At 42.1% G+C, this 25052-nt stretch overlaps 1 protein-coding gene across 8 annotated transcripts in view; it reads right to left on the reverse strand.

Annotated features, from left to right (window-relative positions):
• ATP2B2 (ATPase plasma membrane Ca2+ transporting 2) overlaps positions 1 to 25052 on the reverse strand; it is a 422428-nt gene that overhangs the window by 216313 nt on the left and 181063 nt on the right. For all 8 annotated transcript variants that reach the window (XM_073352334.1, XM_073352327.1, XM_073352326.1 and 5 more), the window contains exon 4: positions 8003 to 8200. In XM_073352334.1, coding sequence (XP_073208435.1) covers positions 8003 to 8200 — 198 coding nt within the window. The remainder of the gene's footprint in view (positions 1 to 8002; positions 8201 to 25052) is intronic.

A 25052-nucleotide genomic window follows, 5' to 3' on the forward strand; every position in this document is an offset into this window, starting at 1 on the left:
GGTAATGCTCTATAAATTTGACTACTGTAATTTCAGTCTTAATTCACTTAAACACTTTGTGCATCAATTCCAACTACATGAACTGAAATTCCTTAGGGGATGCTCAGAATTCCCAGCTGTTTTATTTATTTGATGTTATTTAATCACAGGCTAAAGAAATGGCTCATTAATTACTGCCTTTACTTTTTTTCCCCTTCAACAACTCTCATTAACTCTTTATCCACAGGGACCTAATTTAACTTGTTTAAGGATGTCACATATGATGTCTTTATTGATAAAGGGGTCCTGGTTGACAAGGGCTCCAAGGTGCTAAGGTAATAAAAATTAATAATAATATATTCATGTTGGCAGATACTGCATGCATTCTAATACAGTATTTGGTTTTAATGAGCTTTTTTTCCAATGTCTGACTACATAGTATTGACATGTACATGTTGCCTAAATTACAAGTATTTGTTTCTTCAAGGTAGATGATGTGTTAGCTTACATGAGAATCGAGTCCAAGGCTTCCCCAGCAAGCATTTACAAAATTTAAGAATAAGTTGATTTCATCTGAGAAATGAAAACTCAGACAAACCATCAGAGAGAACAGAGTCCACAGAGAGTTTACTTCTTGGAAACATAATATAAGTTTGTAGTCTTAGCACTAACTATAGAAAAAGATCAATAAGAATTTGGTACTGGAGAAGTGAGAGACTTCAAAGGCCTGCCACCTGCAACTACTAAAGCAAATACATAACACATAAAGCATCAGGTGTTAGATTAAGTTTGTTGGTGTGGTTTTGGGGGAAGGGGAAAGTGGGGGTAGCCAAGGATAGGGAAAATTATACAATACATGGCCAGATTGTCCCTGGCATTTGTGTAGGTGCATAGTGGGGAGCCTTCTGTTCCCCTCCTCTCCCACACTCCCTGGTTGAGAGCTAGGGATTATCAAGCCTCTGGATTTAGGGGAATGAATGGGAGTGTATGGCTCCCGCTGTAAAGCCTAGAGCATGATTCCTCCCCATTGGGGAGGAAGCTGGAGGATACAGGGCTATTTCCTTCCAAACAAAGGAGAGAGCAGCCTGCACACGTCCCCTGCATGCCGCGTAGTAGGGAAAATGAGCCTCCCAGAGCTTTCTCTGGGGCAGAACATTGTCAGCATGTGTTGAAGCCATGCCGGATAATGCTGGCTGTTTATTGCTGATTCTTTATGGCAGGATCACCTTTTTAACTCCATCCTAGATATGAGGGAAGTAGAAGTGACTCTTTAGGCAGAGCGAACTGGGGACTAGGACAGAAATGATTGTGCATGGACCCCAAGATCAGACAAGATTGATGTGAAAGCTTGTTTGAGTCACAAATATAACTAAAGCCCCCAGAAGTGGGTATATATTTGGACCAAATGTAGTGTGACTGTAGACACTGCTCAGAGCAGTGTGCAAACTTCATTTCCTTGCACATACAAAATGCAGAGAAGTGAGTAAAAACCTCAATTTAGTCCCTGGATTTTTACCAGACTATGTGACATTGCTGATTTTTCCCTTGATGCCTCTATTCTCCTCTATCTACTACCCCACAAATCTCTGAAATGTGCTCTTGTGGCAGAAAACTCAGAGCAAAGACCTTTCCCATAAGCTAGCTGGCCTGCAAAGGAGAAAATAAAACCACTGACTTCTGAATTAAGGAAACCAAAATGTCAGCCATGAAAAGACACTTCCCTAATAGAACTCTGAAATGTCTGGAAGGAATGATGCATCATTAATTTTCTACTGTTCTAAAAATCCTTCTCTTAATATTAGTACTGCGACGGGGCAAGGCCAGATGGCTATGGAAAAGTAGTGGGAGATAGATATATTAGCTCCAGGCTAAACAAATCCCTAGTACCAGGATAAGTGAAATGGCAGCTGCTCCAGGTCAATTAAGACACCTGGGGCCAATTAAGAACTTTCCAGAAGGCAGGGAGAAGGCTAGGTGGATTGGGACACCTGAAGCCAATTAGGGACTGGCTGAAACTAGTTAAAAGCCTCCCAGTTAGTCAGGTGGGTGTGCATGTCAGGAGCTGTGGGAGGAAGTTGTGCTGTTGGAGAGACTGAGAGGTACACACCATATCAGGCACAAGGAAGGAGGCCCTGAGGTAAGGGTGAAGTGGAGCTTGAGGAAGTGAGGGCTGCTATGGGGGAAGTAGCCCACGGAATTGTACATGTTATCTTTCTAAAAGCTCAGCTACCATAGCTGATACTATTAGGGTCTCTGGGCTGGAGCCCGGAGTAGATGGTGGGCCCGGGCTCCTCCCCAACCTTTGCCCCCTGATTAATCACTGAGACTGGGAGACAACAGAGACTGTGCAAGGAAGGATAACTTCTCCTCATCTCCCTCACTGGGTTATGATGAAAATGGCTCAGTAGACTGTGACCCTTGTCTCTAGAGAGAGAAGGGTTATGTGGAGGGTCACAGTGAGCCTCTGAGACTAGCGAAATCACCAGGAAACGTGGGACCCACGGAGGCAAGGACAGAGCTTTGTCACAATACCTATAACATGTACAGGGAAGTCCCGGTATCCATTGTACTTCCACTGTATTATACTGTATTTCATACTCACTGAAGCCCAGCCAAGTGTCTGCCACAACTGTTATGCCCCTGCAGACCTAGCGTCAAAGCTTGGAAGGAACAGGATTTCACTTACACAAACTGATTCGGACCTATACAAAATGTTGTACTCCAGTTCAGTTGAAGAATTGGATGGAGTTTCAGACCTGCCTGAATTTCAGCCCAAAACATTAACTCACCCCTAATAAAAGGCCATCGGTAGCCTGTTGGTTTTCAAATTATTGCCTTGAGCAGACAGTTGTACTTATGGCTGCTCTATAAGACTCCCCATGTTCCTTAATTCCATGGGAATCATAACATGACAAACCCTTTCAAAAACTACCACGGTACCCTTAACTTTACACATAGAAACGTGTTCAATTACAAATTCAACAAGGGAGGCGAGGAGCATTAATGTCAGTTACAGCACAATCATGAGAGCTGGTTGGGCGTTTTCTGTTGGAAATATTTTGACTGAGAATGGAGTTTCCATTAAAAATCAACATTTTCCTGCAGAAAATTTCAATTTTTCATCAGGACCATTAAAAAGAAAAGTATATTGTTTTGGATCAATTTGATCCAAACTGAAATATTAGTTTGTTAAACTGACCCGGAACATTTTGTTTTGTGTCAATTCAACATTAAAACTGTATTTTCCTGTGATGGTGCATTTTGGGAGCTGTCTAATGCCTCCATTCCCTCCTATTGGCCGTGATCCCTGGCTGGTCTACAACTTCCATGATGCAAAACTGACTGAGTAGTGTGGCGCATCATGGGAGTCATATGCTTACAGGTTCATTATGGAAGATGTAGTCTGGCCAGGGAGCCCAGTCCATAGGAACAATGAAGGCATCAGGCACCCAAACTACTACTCCCATTTCCAAAAATAAATAAATAAGTTGGTTTGGAATCTTTCATCCTGTGAAAAATTTAAATATTTCACTTTTTTTGCCCCAGCTCAGAACAAAAATGAATGTTGAAATAGGATTTCCTACTGGACAGAAACTCTGTTTCTCACAGCTTTTGTAGTTCCTGTTGCTTTCAGACAATGCCCATTTCAATTACTACATTAAGTTACTGGGAAGGTTCAGTAGAGGAGTAAAACTTGGATCCTTGTTCTGCTTGGGGGTGTCTGATCCATTATCCTAGTCACTGATTATAAAATCCTTGTTACACCTATTGCTCTTTGGAAAGCATTGCCCAGGGAATCTCAGGAAAATGAGGGCAGCCAATTGACAGAACACAGGTAAAGGGGACTTCTAAAAGCTCCATACAATAAGAAAAATGGCGCAATGATGTTTTCCATGTTGTTCGAGCAATAGTCCCTAGGCAAATCAAATGTAACTGACAAGTATCATAGAAAACTGACGCAGGTATTTAATCATCTTCACATGACAGCTAGTGCAGCAGGAACCACCACTTTGCAAACATACTCATCTTACCACGTAGCTTGGCATGTCCTTGTGTGATATGACCCAAGGTTCAGTTCAAGAAACAAGCACATTAATTTGTCAATAGAGTGGTTAAGGCCCTTTGTTTTTGGCTTTTACCAAAAACCTTCCTAAAAATTCCCAGATTTTGAAAACACCAGATTTTTGCCATTTCTACCCGGATTTTATACCTGCTCAAGCTCTCCAGACCCGTCTCCCCACTCTGTCTCCCCATCTCCCCTGGCTACCTTCATGTGCTTGTGCAGAGGAGGAGAACTGCCAGTTGGTGCCTGCTGCAGCTGCACAGTGGGGGAGCAAGATAATCAGGGAGCCTGCCAAGACCACCAACTACTGCAGCGATGGGCCACAGGGATAAGGAGGCTGCACCCATGAGTTTAGACCCCCGCCTGACCCATTTCCCTTCCCCCCTCCAAGGGCTTGGCACCCCATTTTATCCCCATGCATGCCAAGGACCCCTTCTCTCTACTCCCTCTTCCCCTATGAGTATCCGGACCCAGGGCCCCCCTTCCCCTGTGAGTGCTGGGAACCCATTCCACTCCTCCCTGTGAATGCAGGGCACCCCCACAAATCCCCACTCCTGTGAATAGCTGGGCCTGGGAACGTGTCACTGCCTGGAGAGAAGCCCCCGTCTGCCTCACTTGCCAGTCAGAATCCCTTCCTGTGCCCGGGCCGGGAACAGTCACTCCAATCCACCAGTGGCACTGCGGAGTGGAGCTGAGTTGCAGTGCGGAGGGTCCCCCTGCTGCTGACAGGTCTCTACCTCAGTGACTGGGATCTGATCTCTCCTGGCTCCCAGCCTCTGTGGCCCACCTCTGTGACAAGACAGATGGTTTGTGGATGGGGGTTCTGTTGAAGTACTATTCCTTGCTTATGCTCCTTGATCTCTTTCCTGTGACACCAAGCCATCCTTGCATATGACTGCATTTCTGAAAATAACTGTTTTAACAAGGAGTTTTATTTTTTATTTTTGTAATGGAGATGAGAAATAACAGTTTCATAAACAATAAACTCTTACTTTTCTCTATTGATTGCTTTTCTTCTGTCCTCCTGCTCCCCAATAATAACCCTGATATTACCCCGCAAACTGTGAAGTTAATTTTTTGCATTGATTTTCATCCATTCTTTAGTTTTTGAAATAAACATAGATAAAAATCCTTGGGGAAAAAATAAAAATAAAAACTGGAAATGAAGGGGCCTTAACTAGGTTATAACAATATTTTTTTAAAAGACCTCATAGGTTCTTTTTACTCAACACCTAATATAGAGACAAATTATGCTTTAAATCTCCAGCTAACATGTTTTTAAAAATGGCTGCTCTTGTCCACAGTAAGAGCAAAATCATGTTTAACATGTTAGTTGTTTATTTATATGACTTTATACAAGTCCAGTAATTTGAGACATCCCCCCTGAAAAGAAATTTCCCCTCATTTTTAAATGTCTGAAGGAAAAAGGGAAACCTTACAACATACTTTAAAGGTCAGATTAATACACTTTTACTAACATGATACATTTTCCCCATGTAAACGTAATGTCACAAGGTCAGGCCAGATGGCTAGAGGAGAGTGATCCTATTGGGATCCGGTACAGGAGAGTGATAGAAGGCAGATATATTAGTCCCAGATTATGCAGGTCCATTTTCCCTGGGTAAGGTAACAGGGGCAGTTCCAGAACAAGAAGGAATTTGTTGGAACAAATTCAGGCAGGCAGGCTGATTAGGACACCTGGAGTTAATTAAGAAGCTGCTAGAATCAGTGAGGGCAGGCTGACTAATCAGGGCACCTGAGTTTAAAAAAGACCTCACTTCAGTTTGTGGCATGCGTGCGAGGAGCTGGGAGCAAGAGGTGCTAGGAACTGAGAGTGAGAAGGCGTACTGCTGGAGAACTGAGGAGAATAAGCATTATCAGACGCCAGGAGGAAGATCCTGTTGTGAGGATAAAGATGATATTGGGAGGAGGCCACGGGGAAGTCTGCAGCTGTCTAAAGTGCCTCCTGGAACAGCTGCAGTCCACAGGGCCCTGGGCTGGAACCTGGAATAGAAGGTGGGCCCGGGTTCCCCCCAGATCCTCCTAACTCCTGGTCAGAACCAGGAAGAGTTGACCTAGACTGTGGGTTCCACCAGAGGGGAAGGTCTCTAGGCTGTTCTCTGACCCACATGGTGGATCAGCAGAAACTGCGGGGTTTGTTCTCCTTTCTTTTTCCCATGCTGGCCAGTGATGAGGTTAGCTGAGTGACCAGCAGGTTTGAGACACTAGTAAAAGTGGCCAAACTGAGGGCTGCCGTGAATCTCTGAGGCAAGCAAATCCACCAATAAGCGCAGGACCCACTAAGGCAGAGAGGAACTTTGTCACGGTAGCCAGATCCTTCTAACAAAATGTTACTAACAACCTAGGGAAGGCAAACATGTTAAAGAACACTTAAATCAAATACTGTTATGGTAAAACATGAACCCATTTCCCCATGCTGTGTTGCTGAGTTTTCCAGCATATCTTCTGTGTCTCAGACATGTGACTGATTCCCATGGGAATCCTGAACATTTTAAATACAGTATCAAAGCAAAATTCATAGCTTGATGGCACACAACAAAAAAAAAATCAGTCATAAGTGTATTTTCAAAGATTTTTTTCTTCATAAATTACAAATAAAAATGGGGCCCTAGTCTGCAAATCCTTACTCAAGCAAGTAAAGGCTGCTCATGCGAATAAAGGGTTTGCAGGATCAAATCCTAGTTTTATATATCCTTCATACAAGCAACATCACAATGTCAAACTATACAGCAATAGTATTAAAAATGCAAAAAACCCTTTAATATCTGTTTCAGTTGGGAAAGAAATTTATCTAACTTCTTTCTCACCTAGGACTCAAACTGCACTCCCATTAAAGTCACTGGCAAAACTGCCAAAGATTCCAGAAAGAGCAGACCATTAGTATGCAACAAGGATATCTCGTTATATATAAAGGAATAATAAATGATAAAAATATGTACATAGTGTATAGTACACTGTATATATGCATGTGAATGGAAAAGAAAGAAAGGTCTTTAAGGAATGTAGCCAAAGGACAGTGAAACGAATGAAACAGCATTTCTAGACTATATTTAGAGGAAGACATTCTTCATACATTTGCCAAGTCATTCACATAATTTTACAAAGCATGTCTCATGTAGCTCCACTGGTCTATGAGAGAACTGAAAAAAACCCAAAACAAAACAAAAAAACCGTGGATCATTTGCCTGACATGGTAGTTTGGAAATGTGGAGGGGATCCACTCTCTTATGTATGAGAAGTAGAGAGAATTCTCCAGACACACAAACAATTTAAAACTTTCTACCAATACCACAGTAGGACACTGCAGTACAAGATCTGTAGGTAAAGCATGGGATCATGACATAGTCCCTCTCATTTCTCTTTGAATTAGGCTTATTGAGAGCTTAATGGCCAAAAGATTTTTAAAAAGTAGCATTAGAGAAGGTCAGTGAGTGAATGATTAATTGGTCAGATCTTCAGCTAGTGTAAATTGTCATAGCTCAATTCACTAGCTGAGGATCTGCCCCTATGGATCTATGCTGGATGATAAGACATAACTGGTACATAAACTGATTACATGCTCCTTCTGTATTATTTGGTAAATGGTCTTCCAAGATGAGTAAATGCATAAACTAAAGCTGAGCTCAAATGGCCATGACAGAGAATTTAAAAGACATTTTCAAAGAAGCTTTATAAGAAAGTTAGGATATTTCTTTAAATATTTTAATGCATGTCTTGGGATTCAGCAACTTCTTACAGCTCTGCAAGAAAAATGCAAGTTCATGTATCCTTAGAAAAATGTTATCTCTCAGATTTTAAGTAATAGTCCTAGGAGTTAGAAGAAAACAAAAACGCTGACCTAAAAAAAAAATCTCATGTTAGTATCATAGGAAGACAAACAAACAAAAACATTTAACTCAACACCAGTGAAATTTACAGATAAGTATAAACTGTTTTTACCTTCATTCCCTTCTCCAGGCGGCTGATAAAATGAGAGCCCCAGAGATATGATGGCTGCAATTTCCAAGATTATAAGAGTCACATCCTGTAGCGCTTCCCAAACTAGCTGTAAGAAAGTTTTTGGCTTCTTTGGAGGTATAAAGTTTTGCCCAAAAATAAGCTTTCTTTTTTCTAGATCTGCAGCAGTGCCAGGTAATCCTGTGAACAAATTAAAAACAATTGATTCAAGTGCCATGGAAACAAAAAAATGCCCAAATATATTAGTATTCAAATAAACTGTATTTTCAAAGTAGACTTGCAAGCTTCATCACCTATGGCATATTAGACAGGATAGCAGATTTGCCACTTTTAAACTTTTTGCAAAATAGTTTTTGCGTTTTGCAAAATAGTTCTTTTGTCCCTGTATTCTGAGCAGAGGCCTAAAACATGTTTTCAGAAACTTTTAAGGACACATTATTTAAATAAAACCCCTTACTGTCAGTTATTAATTATATAGTACCCCAAAGTAGTATGTTTACTTTTACGAGATCTAAATATATACAATGGTTTGAAAAGTGAACAATTTTTTAAAAAGTAGATTGTAGAGAGTGCCATCAAATATAATGGGCAAGGCTGGGACATCTAACGGCAGCTTTGGGACAGCTGCCAAAGGGTACAAATCTTGGTGCTGAGCTCAGGTCCTCACTGCACAGGCCCACAGGAGAGAAGCAGTGTGCAAAACTTCTGGAGGAACCTTCTTGCAACATTTCCAGTAACAGTTCTGGCCATGCACTAAGCATTTGGGTGAGCTGTGTCCAGCCCTTCTTGGCTGAAAGAAGAGTCACAGTGCCACTGGATGTTGTGTGTATAGGAAGTACAGATGGAAAAGTGGAGAACAACCAGAAATATATGTTTGCAGGAGACCCAATTTAAAAACGCTTCTGTTTCACGCGTGCGTATTTGTGCGGATATGTTTCTGGCTTGGGTTTGAATGATTGTCCAATTCAGTTGATCACCTTGCTGTTGGAGTGTGTTCCTCCTAGCTTTTCCCAAAAGGAAGGTTTACAAATTCCCTTCCTCATATGTGGCCTTTTACCTAGACTTTAATTATGTACCTTTTAACTTGTCATACAGGAATGTTGGACTATCAAGGTTCCTTCTCCACTCTGAACTCTAGGGTACAGACGTGGGGACCTGCATGAAAAACCCCCAAAGCTTATTTTTACCAGCTTAGGTTAAAACTTCCCCAAGGTACGAACTATTTTACCTTTTGTCCCTGGACTTTATTGCTGCCACCACCAAGAGTCTAACAAATATAACAGGGAAAGAGCCCACTTGGAAACATCTTTCCCCCCCCAAATCCCCCCAAGCCCTACACCCCCTTTCCTGGGGAAGGCTTGATAAAAATCCTCACCAATTTGCATAGGTGAACACAGACCCAAACCCTTGGATCTGAAGAACAATGAAAAAGCAATCAGGTTCTTAAAATAAGACTTTTAATTAAAGAAAAAATAAAAGAATCACCTCTGTAAAATTAGGATGGTAAATACCTTACAGGGTAATCAGATTCAAAACATAGAGAATCTCTCTAGTTACAAAAAGACACAAACAGGAATATACATTCCATTCAGCACAACTTATTTTATCAGCCATTTAAACAAAACAGAATCTAACGCATATCTAACTAGATTGCTTATTGACTTTTTACAGGAGTTCTGACCTGCATTCCTGCTCTGGTCCTGACAAAAACACCACACAGACAGAGAGAACCCTTTGTCCCCCCCCTCCAGCTTTGAAAGTATCTTGTCTCCTCATTGGTCATTTTGGTCAGGTGCCAGCGAGATTGTCTCACCTTCTTAACCCTTTACAGGTGAAAGGGTTTCTCCTCTGGCCAGGAGAGATTTAAAGGTGTTTAAGCTTCCCTTTATATTTATGACATGGACAATATGTACCAGAGACTTTTATACGCCGAGTAGGAAATTTTATCGGAACCTGAGTGTTGCTAGAATTTTTATTACAAAAGTCATTATTTTCCCACAAATGCTTGCAAATCTTAGAAATTAAATGCTTTCCCATAAACCCCAGATACTGCTCTCAAAAGCATGCTGCGTTGTATACTCTGATGGATTTGATGCAGTCTGTCAAGAAATTATATGGGATATCAATTGGATTTATCAATACATTGAAATTTAAATTCAACTGCCACCCTTTAATGCAATCACCAAGATAAATATACAAACAACTTTCTTCAGGTTTAACACTAAGCCAGAACAGCGAAGGTTTAATTAGACTGACAGAGTGGACCAAAGGGTATTACTAACAAACCTATAGTAGAGGCCTCAGCAATACAGCGGTTCCAATCATTGCTCTTCAGCAGAACTCAGAAGAGCAATAGATAATTGCTCCTCCTTTCTAAGACCCTTGTCCATAGGGTCCTTTATCTCTGCATCTCTACAATATTGACATGAGACAACTGGAAGAGATAGGTTTCAGAGTAACAGCCGTGTTAGTCTGTATTCGCAAAAAGAAAAGGAGTACTTGTGGCACCTTAGAGACTAACCAATTTATTTGAGCATAAGCTTTCATGAGCTACAGCTCACTTCATCGGATGCATACTGTGGAAAGTACAGAAGATCTTTTTATACACAGAAACCATGAAAAAATGGGTGTTTACCACTACAAAAGGTTTTCTCTCCCCCCACCCCACTCTCCTGCTGGTAATAGCTTATCTAAAGTGATCACTCTCCTTACAATGTGTATGATAATCAAGTTGGGCCATTTCCAGCACAAATCCAGGTTTTCTCCCCACCCCCCCCACAAACCCACTCTAGGTAATAGCTTATCTAAAGTGATCACTCTCCTTACAATGACAGGTTTCAGAGTAACAGCCGTGTTAGTCTGTATTCGCAAAAAGAAAAGGAGTACTTGTGGCACCTTAGAGACTAACCAGTTTATTTGAGCATGAGCTTTCGTGAGCTACAGCTCACTTCATCGGATGCATACCATGGAAACTGCAGCAGACTTTATATACACACAGAGATCATGAAACAATACCTCCTCCCACCCCACTGTCCTGCTGGTAATAGCTTATCTAAAGTGATCATCAAGTTGGGCCATTTCCAGCACAAATCCAGGTTTTCTCACCCCCCCCTCCCCGCCCAAACTCACTCTCCTGCTGGTAATAGCCCATCCAAAGTGACAACTCTCTACACAATGTGCATGATAATCAAGGTGGGCCATTTCCTGCACAAATCCAGGTTCTCTCACCCCCTCACCCCCCTCCAAAAAACACACACACATAAACTCACTCTCCTGCTGGTAATAGCTCATCCAAAGTGACCACTCTCCCTACAATGTGCATGGTAATCAAGGTGGGCCATTTCCAGCACAAATCCAGGTTTTCTCACCCTCCACCCCCCCACACACACACTCACTCTCCTGCGGGTAACAGCTCATCCAAAGTGACAACTCTCTACACAATGTGCATGGTAATCAAGGTGGGCCATGTCCAGCACAAATCCAGGCTTTCTCACCCCCCCCTTTTTTTCCCGGGGACACACACACACACAAACTCACTCTCCTGCTTGATTATCATGCACATTGTAGGGAGAGTGGTCACTTTGAATGAGCTATTACCAGCAGGAGAGTGAGTTTGTGTGTGTGTGTGTTTTGGAGCCACATTATTCCCCCCCCACCCCGACGTTCTTGTTAAACCCTGGATTTGTGCTGGAAATGGTCCACCTCGATTATCATACACATTGTAAGGAGAGTGATCACTTTAGATAAGCTATTACCAGCAGGAGAGTGGGGTGGGGGGAGAGAAAACCTTTTGTAGTGGTAAACACCCATTTTTTCATGGTTTCTGTGTATAAAAAGATCTTCTGTACTTTCCACAGTATGTATCCGATGAAGTGAGCTGTAGCTCACAAAAGCTTATGCTCAAATAAATTGGATAGTCTCCAAGGTGCCACAAGTACTCCTTTTCTTTTTTCTGGAAGAGATAGTGAGACACCATGGGCTTATCCGGTCACAATATGCTGATTACTCTCAACTATATATTTTATTCTCAACTGAAGCAGCCAGTGCCACTACTAAAATGTCAGAATGTCTAAATTATCTCTGGGATGAAGAGAAGCTGGAGCAAGCCAAATCCAGGCAAGAGCAAAGTAATGCTTGTCAGAAAGGGAAAATACTTGGAAGAGCTGGGCAAGATGTCTTTACCTTCTATCAAATGCATACAGTCTCCATTCACCGAAGTGCAAAGCCCCTGGACCTGGCTGGTCTCCTCGGTAAGTTCAGATGACCAAGTAACATCAGTTTTTAAAAATGTCTTCTTTCACGACAAGCTTACTAAGCAACTTTGTTCCTTCCTCCCGGATGAGACCCTGGCCCCAGTGATTGGTACATTTATCACTTCTATGATGGATTACTGTAGTTTATTGTATCTGAAGCTGAATGTGAAAAAAAAAATACACAGGCTCCAGCTGGTACAGACTGCTGCCTGCCTTCTCCATGGCTCAGACCCCAGTGACCACACCACACAATGTGCAAGTCTGCCCACCAGCTCCTGGGTTGTTTCTGATGCCAGTTTAAGGCCTTGGTCCTAATTTTCAAAGCAATTAATGGATCAAGCCTCTGCTACATCAAAGTCCAAACATCAATCTATGAACCACCATGTCAGCTGTGCTCCTCTGAAACAATGCAGATCCCAAAGCCCAAGAAGCAGCACATAACAGCTGAGGACAAAGCATCTTCTGTCGAAGGGTCTGGCTACGGAACAATCTTCCAGAGGAGATTAGGTGAATCCAAAGTTTGGCCACCTTTAGGGAATGTTGCACAACCTTCCTCTTTGAGGAAGCCCTTCCACTATAAGTGACAAAATTCAAACACCCCTTTTATTCCCAAAACCTTCACATCTCTGCACATTCTCTTCCCACCGCCCCAAAAAAACCTACCCGAAGCAGAATTCTAACCCCATGAAAAGAGAAGTGCCAGAGACTCCATGAAGTCCACTAGGAACCTTGCTGTTGCCATGGATTTTATGTGGAGAGCTCTCAGATATTATGGTGATGGCAGTACAAAACTCTAAGACAGACAGACTTTAAAGGGATCCTCAGTGAGGAAACTCACGCTGGATTGGGAAAGGGGATGGAAGTAGTGCCTGAAAAAGAAAAATCATTTTGTCCACAATAAGGAGTATTTACAAGCTTCACTTGGCCAGCTACAGCAGGATAGAACAAAAACTGAGTGGAGAAGGTAAATAATTATTCATTCAACAGGATAAAATGAAAGTTTTAAATACTAAGGAAAGTAACTACAGCTCTAGCAAATTGAGACTTTCCATTAAAGATAGTGTCCAGCGTCAGTTATATTGGCACATAAACAGTGAAGTCATCACTTCCCAGGATAATACACTTGTGTGAACATTACTGTCAAGATTCTCATACCAAAGATACCTGCCAAGCTCATATGTTAATGAGCAGGTTGGCACACAAACACATCATAAGTACTTAGAGTTTATAAATGAATAGCCTACAAAGCAAAGGGGATCCAGACACTAGGACTGACTCCTGAGAGGAAAGGCAGCCATATCTCAGAGACACGAGTAGGCTGGATCTCAGACACTGCAAGGCTAGGAACCAGACCAGGACTGAAAACAGGCAGCTTTTTACTTGACTCAACTTGATCTTCAAATTTATGCCTTATCAAATTTAACTGATAGCCAGCTGGAACCTAGAATTATTTTTTTATTTCTTTTAAATGAATCTTGCTTTCTTAAAGATGCATGGTCTTAATTACTACACTCCATTCTCAGAGACAAAGAAAACAAATTGCTAGAAACCCTTGGTCTAAGGCATAGGGCAATATTCCAAAGAGCTATTACTGCAGCCATGTCAGTAAGGTAAAACAAACAAGCATAGTAATGAAGGAAGATAGGAAAAGGGGACTGAAGGTTGTGACGGAATGGTAACTGTATTATACTCTACTGACAGTAGGTGGCATTGTGTATAACATACAGTAGACCACCAGTTAGAAGTTAGGAACACCAGAGTTAAGAACTGACCTGTCAACCACACACCTCATTTGAAACTGGAAGTAAGCAATCAAGCAGCAGCAGAGACAAAAGTAAGCCAGTACAGTACTGTGTTAAGCATAAACTACTAAAAAAATAAAGGGAAAGTTTAAAAAAAATGATTTGACAAGGTAAGGAAACTTTCTGTGCTTGTTTCATTTAAATTAAGATGATTAAAAGCAGCATTTTTCTTCTGCATAGTAACGTTTCAAAGCTGTATTAAGTCAATGTTCAGTTGTAAACTTTTGAAAGAACAACCATAACATTTTGTTCAGAGTTACGAACATCTCCACTCCCCAGGTGTTCCTAACTCTGAGGTTCTACTGTGCCTTATTTAAGCTAACCTCAGCCATACCTGGCACCACATCTCTGGTGTATCTCTTTGCCAAGGAGACACTCCTCCGTCACTTGCTTTCCCCTACCCTCACTCACTCATTTTCACCGGGCTAGGGAGGGTCCCTTTTCGATCGGGTGTTTGTTTGAAAACTGGACACCCAGCAACCCTTGGTACAGGAGCCTGACCTGCTGTTAGCAGCCCGACAACCAACAGGGGTGGGCACACTATGGTCCGTGGCCCGGATCCAGCCCACCAGCTGTTTTAATCCGGCCCTCGAGCTCCTGCTGGGGAGTGGGGTCTGAGGCTTACCTTGCTCCAGTGCTCCAGCAGGGTCGAGGGCTGCTCCACGCGGCTCCTGCAAGCAGCAGCATGCCCCTCCCCAGCTCCTATGTGTAGGGGCAGCCAGGGACTCCACTCTGCACGCTGCTCCTGCCCCAAGTGCCTCCCCCACAGCTCCCATTAGCTGGGAACCGTGGTCAATAGGAGCTAGGGGCGGTGCCTGTGGATGGGGCAGTGTGCAGAGCTACCTGGCCCCGCCTCCACTTCCAAGCCGGAAAAGGGACATGCTGCTGTTTCCAGGACCGCTTGAGGTAAGTGCTGCCCAGAGACTGCACCCCTGTGCCCCAAACCCCTGCCCTAGCCCTGATCTCTCTCCTGTCCTCCAAACCCCTCAATTCCAGCCCGGAGCACCCTCCTCCACCCCAAACCCATCATCCCCAACCCCACCCCAGAGCCTGCACCCTCCAGCTGGAACCCCCCCCATGCCCCAGCCTCCTGCCCCAGCCCTGATCCCCCTCGGTCCCAACCTGGAGCACCCTCCTTCACTCCAGAGCCTACAATCCCAGCCAGAGCCCAAACCCCTTCCCACAACCCAGCCGGGAGCCCCCTCCCGCACCCTGAACTCCCATTTCTGGCCTCACCCTGGAGCCTGCACCCCCAACCAGAGCCCTCACCCCCTCCTGCACCCCAACCCCAATTTGAGCATTCATGGCCCGCCATACAATTTCTATTCCCAGATGTGGCCCTCGGGCCAAAAAGTTTGCTCACCCCTGGTGTAAAAGTTGTACCCGACAAAGATTCTGCAAAAGAAATCAATTAAAGGAGATGTAAATTTTAATAGACCTCATGATCTATACGTTATTGGCATAAGAAGAGGGCATTTAATATTATATTCTGTAATGTGATTTTTTTTTACATGTATTACGTTCACTTGCTTTTATAAAGCATGAAATATCCAGGATAATTTTTGCATTAAACTGTTTTTTTTTTAATAAAACTTTTTTTTATCAATAAGTTATTCAACACTTTTTTCTTGATCCAAGTGTTTTGGAAAGGAAATTCTTTGGACACATTTACAAACCGCACAGTTATGGTTCAGAAATGTTGTGACAAATTATCACAGTGTGATTCTCTGGCATGACAATATTTTCAAAAGCTTTCAGCCTCTACAAAGTTATTTTTATTTGATTTGAAATAGTGAGGGGGGAAAAAGGAAATTAAGTGATTGCCTGGAAAAAATTAAATTGCTGACTCTACTTTTGTGCAGTATATTAATGCATTTCTGCCTTCTGTATGCAAACCAGGTGATTCAATAAAGTAATACATTTCTACATATCTATTGCTTTTTGGGCGGTGGGACCTGGGGGAGATCGGAGGAACCAGAAGACCTAATAATCAATTATTTTGCCTGTTCCTTAAGCATATGGCACAATTACCGCATACTGGAAAAAAAATCCATCAGTTAAATAGCCATGAATGTCTCATGGAACAATTTGTTTGTGATATCATCTCCATAGCAACCAGTTGAAGCATCACAAACAGAGGATGATTCCTACTTTGGTATAAGTAGCAAAACAAGATCATTGCTAATAGTAAAAAGCCAGTAAGAGTGAAAAACAAAATGACTTATCAGACCAGTTATCAGTAAACATGGCATGTTTCACAGCTGTTTATGATGAAGGATATAGAATAATACAGAATCCTCAATGAGCTACTGTGGGTATTTTTAATTAAGGGCCATTGCAATTTTTGACTTTACTCCTAATTACAACAGGTCATGAAATTTCTGTCAAAACGGAATGAAGAGAGAAAAATGGCAAGAATTGCACTTTTATACAGTATCATCTTAGGAATTGTCGTTTTAAATGGAAGGCATTGTCCAGGAAGGACATTAAAAGCCCAACGATACTGGTGACTACCTACTATGTGACAGCTCACATGTGAAACAGGGCTCTGGGGGCTATTTAAAGGGCCTGCGGCTCCCCTGCTTTTACAGCCCCGGTCCTTTAAATAGCCCCCGGAGCCCCCCAGCCGCTACCCCAGGGCTCCAGCAGCAGGGCTCTGCAGGCAATTTAAAGGGCCTGGGGCTCCCAGCAGTGGAAGCCGGGCTGCTCCAGTACGGTGCACCGGCTCTTGCCAGTACACCGTACTGTGGCATACTGGCTTACTTTCACCTCTGCCCCTTTTCCTTTTCTGCGGTACTCCTTCCTAGGCAGTCATTTCCCATTTTGTACACGTGCAGCTGATTGTTCCTTCCTAAGTGGAATACTTTGCATTCATCGTTATTGAATTTCATCCTATTTACTTCAGACCATTTCCCCAGTTTGTCCAGATCATTTTGAATTTTAATCCTATCCTCCAAAGCACTTGCAACCCCTCCCACCTTGATAAAGTCCGCAAACTCTAAGCCATCATCTAAATCATTGATGAAGATATTGAACTGAACCAGACCCAGAACTGATGCCTGCAGGACCCCACTCAATATGCCCTTCCAGCTTGACTGTGAACCACCAATAACTATGCTCTGGGAATGGTTTTCCATCCAGTTATGCACACCTTATATTAGCTCCATGTAGACTATATTTCCCTTGTTTGTTTATAAGGTCATGTGAGATAGTATCAAAAGCCATACTAAAGTAAAGATATACCACATCTACCACTTCCCCTTGTCCACAAGGCTTATTACCATGTCAAAGAAAAATATTAGGTTGGTTTGACATGATTGCTTCTTGACAAATCTATGCTGACTATTGCTTATCACCTTAAGTGTCTGCAAATTGATTGCGTAATTATATGCTCCCTTATCTTTCCAGGTACTGAATTTAAACTGACTGGTCTGTAATTCCCTGCATTCTCCTTATTCCCCTTTCCATAGATGGCCTTTATTTCACCAGGCCTCCATTAGTTTCATATTCAATAGGAGTTATTTTTCTCCTCTACTGCCACTAGCCACAAACCTGTGGTATAATTTGCACAGGTTTATAGAGTTGCACAGATCTTGCATGATTTCTCAGCATTCTAAAGAGTTACATAGTGCCCTTGCTTTAGAAATACTAATCTGCTTGATCTAATTCTGACTCAGGAAGCAACGTAACTCGCCTTCCCAAAAAATAGGTGAGGTTTTGGCTCTAGTGATGTTACATCAGCGTACCATATTACAAAAGGTCAAACGCTTAAGAACTGTTTCCAACTGATGCTTCAAAATCTAAAAAGTACCAATATTTCAAGAACGTAATGCACCTTCTGTTGTAGTGTCCTTCCAGCTATTGGTGTCCCTGAGATAGAACTGTAATCTGCTGAAAAGTATCTATTAGATGGCAACATTGCGTTGTCAGTTCTTTTAACCAAGAGTGAAATTTTACATATAAACTCCCTTACTAACAAAAAGGTTCTTTAAAAGTATTGTCTTTGAGCCCAGACCTACCAGACGTACAAATTCTGTTAAATATTTGTTTACAATAGGGATCCTAAATATATCCTTTCTGAAACACATCTCGCTCAGCATGCATCTCTTGTGGAACCATAGTATACTTCTAGCTCTACCTAATCTCAAACAGGATGACATATGTCTGATCACAAAAGCACACTATCTTGCCTGATATACATATCATACAGGAGAGAGAGAGCGGAACAATTTAAAGTGAAGAGGTAAGAAGTAGGAGCTATCAGCTTGGGTTTCTCAAACCTGCACTGCGAGTAAGTGTTAAATCCACAGCCAAGAGTAGAAATGAGCAGACGTGAAGATGTTACACCATGATATGATGAGATCCTTGGTCAGATGGAACCATGAAAGCAGATGGTGTATGACGACACTTATCCACAATGCTATATTGTAGTCAGGCACATACCAATAGAAAAATGCAATGAAATATGAGACTGCTGGGATACTATGGCTTTTGAGTAATAAAGCTTGAATACCTTTAAGGTCTAATCTGCTAGGTCAAATCATTGTGGGGGAAGACAGAGAGCTTAGTAAGATGTGCTTTAATAGCACGTATGCCAACTAAATAGGTGCTGCACTGGACTGTTTTACTCTTGCAGGATGAAATATTGGTAAGAATACAGAAGACATGTGCCTAGACACTGAAGGCCTGACAGACAGTACAAGTGCATCTCCCATTGCTAGCTAAACAAGGATCACATCATCCTGCAGTTCTCACCTGGACAATTCCACCTACAAGCCAAATGCTTTCACAAGCAAAGCATTAGTGAATCAAGCAAAACTACTGAATATTCAAATTCATCTGTCTATATTTTCTATCAGTGTTAGAAGCAAAGGATAGCTATTTTGATTTCAGAGTTGCAAAATCAATATGAGTTTTATTACAAAAGAGATTGCCTGGGAGACTGCACAACAAGAAAGCCTTCAGTAATGTAGAGGAAATTTTAAAATGGCTTCTCATCTTACCCAATTTGTTGTTTTAAGTTTCGTTCTTGGAGACATTAGCAAGCATTTATCTAGGCCATATAAAAATAGATTGTCTTCTATTAACTCTTATCAGTTTGAAAATCTTTGAAAATAGAGTTTGTTGGTTTCAGCAGGCTAGACTAGAACTACAGTATTGAATAATCATTTCCTTTTAATATATGTGCAATCAAATTATATAGTTTAGTAAGGTTCATTACCAGTTTTCATTACTCTAGTTTATTTATATTTTTTCTATAAGCTCTTGAAAAAAGCCACTACAGCCTATAAATATGTTGCAAGGAACTCATTAGTGCACATCTTATAGTCTTTACACTGCTGATGTCTCCCTACTGGAATCAGAGCCCCATTGTGCTAGGCACTATACAGATGCATAAGAGATGGTTTCAGCCCCAAAGGCCTACAATCTAAATAATCCACACAAGTGGCACAGCAAAGTGAATTGCACAATGTGTCATAGCAGACTAATGGGAGAAGCAGGAATAGAACTGAGCTCTCCTGATTCCCAGTCCAGTGCCCCTCTATCCACTAGACCATGCTGCCTCTTCACAACTAGTGATAACCCTTCTCTTGGTCAGGTGGTAGGGGCTTAGACTTTTGTTCTATAACAGCTTCATCTGTGAAGTTCTGCAACTGTGTGCAACATAATGACATCATAGGAGGCCACATAATTGCAAGAGTATCAGTAATAACCACTATCTATCTTTGCATAAATGGTTTCCACTTATACATTACAACTGGAGCTCTAACTCCCTCAGCACTGATTTTTTTAAACACTCCCAAAGACTTCACTTTAAAGTGTATCTAAATCCACCACTTTTTTAAAAAACTGAAATTACTGAATTGCTTAAAATTATGTCTGTTCTTCTGTTTCTATCTTCTTTCCTTCACCAGCATAACTAGTCAATCAAACAGAAAAAAAAATAAAAGGAAAAAAGGAAACACATGAATGACCAAATCCTGCTCTCCTTACTCACATTAGAGTCACTGATTTCAAAAGGACTACTCGTGTGTAAGGCAAGGACGATTCGGCCCCAACTCTGTGCTTACAAACAAACAAACAAAAAAACACCTAGAAATATTGTAGAATGTACGTTATTCTTGCTCCTCATCTTTTGTCTAAATGTTAAACTATATCTTAGAACAATCAGTCTCTCAGTACTGTCTCACAGGGAGCTTCAGTTAACTTACAGATGTTAGTTTTCTCTTACGCTTGCTGCAAAAAGTATTTTAGAAAATAAGGATACTGGGATGTTATGAAATGATAGCTTCATTTTAATCCTGGTGAGATAAGTAAAATGTTCATATTCATTATTCAATCAGCTTTCACAAAGGAATATTTTAAAGCATATTTTGTTAACAATTAAGCATTGTGTTTCCATGATAATTAAGCACATTAAAAAATGGAAACTGGAAAAAGAACTGAATATAGTAATCTGGTTCAGCATGTAAGGATAGGGGCATCAGCAAATAACAAAAGATTTTTCATGTCTTAAAAAAGAGCAAAGATTATGTAATTTGGGGGTTGTTTTTCTAGACTATGAATATAACTAAAGTAAATGTTAGAAATACATATATATATATAATAATAATTTGCATATTTACAGTGATTTTCCATCAGTAACTCCCAGTACCCTTTCAAAGCTACATCAGCATTATTATTCACATTATTAGCCCCATTTTACAAAACAGAGAGAGGTTAAATGCCTTGCCCAAGATAAAAAGAAAAGGAGTACTTGTGGCACCTTAGAGACTAACAAATCTATTGAAGCATAATGCTCATATAAATATAAATGAGCTTATGCTCATATAAATTTGTTAGTCTCTAAGGTGCCACAAATACTCCTTTTCTTTTTGCAGATACAGACTAACATGGCTGCTGCTCTGAAACTTGCCCAAGAAAAGTGTCAGAATTAGAAATCAGTGGCCAACAGTGACATTTTTAGTAAGGCTACAATGATTCGATTCTAAACTTGAATGCCTTAAGTGGTCCAACCATTTTAGTGACATTCCACCAAACAGCATCCTAAAAGCAGTGTGACCTTGCACATACACTCTACAAAATGGCATCCTCCACGCACATTTGAGGGCCAAACAAAATCTTCCCATGGGGTAGATCCAGTCCACAGGCCACCAGTTGGAATTCTGGGGCATGCAATGCATGCTTTCCATGCAATGCATGCTTTCCATGCATAGACCGCATGCCACCGTTAAGAACTGAATCCCGATCTCCTGAGATTCTAGCCCATATTCAATCAACTAGACCACAGTTGCCCTTCAAGATACCAAGTTGTAGTTTTATTAGTGCCAGGAAGAACTGTTACTTCAATACAGTTGTTTCTTAGGTCTCTCCTTGTGATTCTGTGCACCCCTGTATTCACACCCCACTCACTACTGCAACAATTTTTGTACAAAATATGCAAAATAATATCATTGTAAAATATACGTAACAATCCTGTATGAAGAATTACGGATACTCACTAATATTATGCTTTTAAGTCTGTGACTAGGAGGTGTTTAACCCAGGCACTTCAGGGGGAGTTGATCAACAGGTTTTCTCCAGACAAAGGAAGGAGGCCAACACCTCAAACCAGATCTGACCCAAATTCAATGGCTATTTATTTGTATCAGAGGTTGCAGCAACAAGAAATAATTTGCATTGTAGCAACCACCAGCAGGGGGGAACCAGCACAGAACTTTATCTTCTAGACCTCATGGTGCCTTAACTCAGCATGAACTAATGAACTCCTGGCAGGCTGTTGCGGTCAGAACAAAGCCGACACCCAGGGTTACCAGGCAGGTGTCGACTGAACCCCTTACTGGCATGGCTGAACCCCAAAACATTACATCCCCCATCTAGTCGCCCTATTTGTTTTTGTTTTTTTTTAAATAAAGTACAATTGTACTGAGCAGATACAATCAGCCATTTTAGGTAAATCATTGCAATCAGTTAGTACAGCGGGACCAAAAATGGGATACTAGTACTATACTTTCTCTATAAATCACTTGATTCTGAGAGCAGGACTTCTCTACAAATGTGAATTTCATTTAACAAAACAGGAGAGAACCTTGCCACAATCTCAGAGTGGTACTGAGTGCGCACGTAGCGTGTATTGCAGTGATCCAATCTGAAAGGAACAAAGGCATGGGAGATTATAGTGAGGTCTACATCCAAAAGGCACATCCTTCTTGCCAAGCACAGGTAGCGAAAAGCTCTCAGACAATTGCTGCTACCTAAACATCCAGCAACAGTTGAGAGTCCAACATGACAATAGGTAGCAAGTCTACATAATAGCAGACATATTACCATGAAAAGGAATACAGTACTGATATCATCTCAGCCATTTCCCCAGATCCTTCCCACACACTGTAATCACCATCTCTCATTTTAGATGGTAAGCTTTTGGGGGCCAGGGATGGTCTTTTGGTCTGTGTGTATGCAGCACCTAGCAGAACAGGGTCCTGGTCCGCTATCAGCGATACAAATTAACAACAATCTGGACTGAGCCACTAGCAGCTAACCCTCACCATAACCCAGCTGTGACATATGAGGAAAATCACTCAATCATGCTGATTGTATCAGACAGTATCCAAGGCAACAGATTTAAACGAATCAGTGTGGCTCTCTGTCTATCATCAGGAGATGATGAACCAACAAAACTAGTGACTTTTCCATACAGCACCTAGGCCTAAAACCAGAACAGCAGCAAATGAGTATTCCTGATGCTGCAGGAGCAGTTGCAACCAACATGTTCTCAGCAATCATTTTCCAAAAAGGGACAGGCAGCTAACTGGAGGTATCATCAATGCCTAGAGATGGTTTCTTAGGGTGCCTTAATTGCTAATAAATAGCAAATTGCCATTGGCTTCTTCCCTCCCACCCCACAAATGAAAGCATTCTGATTTAATGTATTTTGGCAGGTACTGTGCAAAATCTCCAATCAGGAGCAAGCCCCCATTATACACACACACACCAGGAAGGCAGGTGCCTTGCCCCGAAGAGCTTAGTCCTAATTCAAAATGAAATTTAAGAAGTGTGACCATGAGATGAAGTGGGGGATTTTCTTGTTTTTTCCTTGTTTTTTCCAATGGTTTGCATGCAGAGAGGGTGGGACTCAGTTTCCCTGGGTGTTACTGGTTTAACAAGGTGATGGGAGACGGAGTTTGTTGTTAAAGAGGACCAGCAAGGGAACTTGGACCCCAGCCAATGGCCTGGAGAATGGATACCCCAGCAACTGATGACCTGGCGACCCAGATGCCCAGCTCAGGAGTCGCAGCCAGTTCTGGCCAGTGGGAGGACAAGGGGCTGCAAAGAGAGGACCCCAGTGACCTAACCAGCCAGTTCCAGCCAGAGGGGACCAGAGGACAGAAGAGGGAGACGAGGCCCAGGCAACCCTGTTTACCTGGAGAGAAGACAATGGACAGAGGTGGGACTTGGGCCGGTGATATCAGATGCCCAGCTGGGAAGCAGGGGGGCTCTGGGCTGGAGAGGGAGAGCAGGAAGAGCCCACCTGGATGCAGGGGAGACTTGGATGTGCTGTGCTGAGGGAGGCCAGGCCAGGCCTGAGGGCCCTGAGAGTTTCCTATGCTGTGTTCAAATGCTCAGTAAACCCTCCTGTTTTACGCTGGCTGAGTGTCACTCCAGTCTAGAGAACAGGGTTGCATTACTCCCTTTGGGAGTGGAGGCCCTAGGGGTCCAGAGCGAGTGGACTCCCTGAGGGGGCCCACGGTGAGAAACAGGTGTGCTAAGGCTCAGAGTGGTGCGGCTCCAGCAGGTGGACAGGCTTAACCCCCAAGAGAGAATGGACCCCCGAGAAGGCCTGTCTCACTGAAGGGGGTTTCCCCCATGGAGCTCACAGGGCCAGGAGTGGACATGACCTGTGAGTCCATGACCGACCATATGAACAAAGTGGTCAGGGAACTCACTGTTACAATAGTTAGTTATAACTTGATGGATCCAAACCATTTCACAGGGTTTTTCTTGCCCTTTATAAATAAATCAAATCAGCTATCCCTGACTGAAGCTCAAGATAGCCATCTCTGGATGTTCTATAGGATCATGCTGTAAAAGCAGCTAACATCTGAGCAGTGTAATAGCAGAGAATGGCAATCATGCAAGATTAACAAAGAGAATCCAAGGTATCATTTTCTTAACCATTCCAGGAAATGGTTGGGAATAAGCAGCCATAAATAGAACTAGAAATGTATGGTAATATATACACCCTGCTATAACTGCTATTTTTCCAGAATCCTATAAAGCAATTCCCCACGTCAAAGGTAGATTTTAATGAAACTGCTGACAAACCCCATCCCCTCTCTTCCCTGAAACACATTCACCACTTCCACAATAAACATTTAACAATTATTCCCATCTTCTGTCTCCTGACAGACTGTCCTCACATTCTTAATCAAAAAAGACAAATAAAGGAAGATACAGGGCTGTTTGTCCAGAATTAGTACACTCCCCTGAACCATAACCAGAGAGGCAATAAACTGGAAGAAGGTATAAAATCTCAGTGGCAATTCCTTGCACAGAAATCCTCAACAATGAGCCTATCATCTTGTCACTAGTATCATGTAGCCAAAAGCAATGTGTATCTACCTTGCAGATTGCTGCCTAGGGACCCCTAAGTAACTCCAGCACTTCTGCATCTGACAGGTTGAAAATCAAGCAGGGTTAGGAATGCTAGCAGAACTGATAAGAAAAGGTACGGAAAGAATCCATTGCTCTCAGTAGCTCGCCTGCTGACTGTGGTAAGATTTACCTAGAGAGGAAGACAATTGCCAGAGGCATCCACATTAGGAAGGAAACATAGTAGGGTGGTTTGGTTTGTGTGTTTCAGGTGTATTTTATTGATAACCTTAAGATTTGAGGTCTTCCTTTTTTAAGCCCATAAAAAGACAAACACAGATGGAGTTCAATATAGAATTTTATTATCTGCTTATTGTGCATAGA

Source organism: Lepidochelys kempii, chromosome 7, assembly GCF_965140265.1.
Source record: "Lepidochelys kempii isolate rLepKem1 chromosome 7, rLepKem1.hap2, whole genome shotgun sequence".
Classification (NCBI taxonomy): Eukaryota; Metazoa; Chordata; order Testudines; family Cheloniidae; genus Lepidochelys; species Lepidochelys kempii.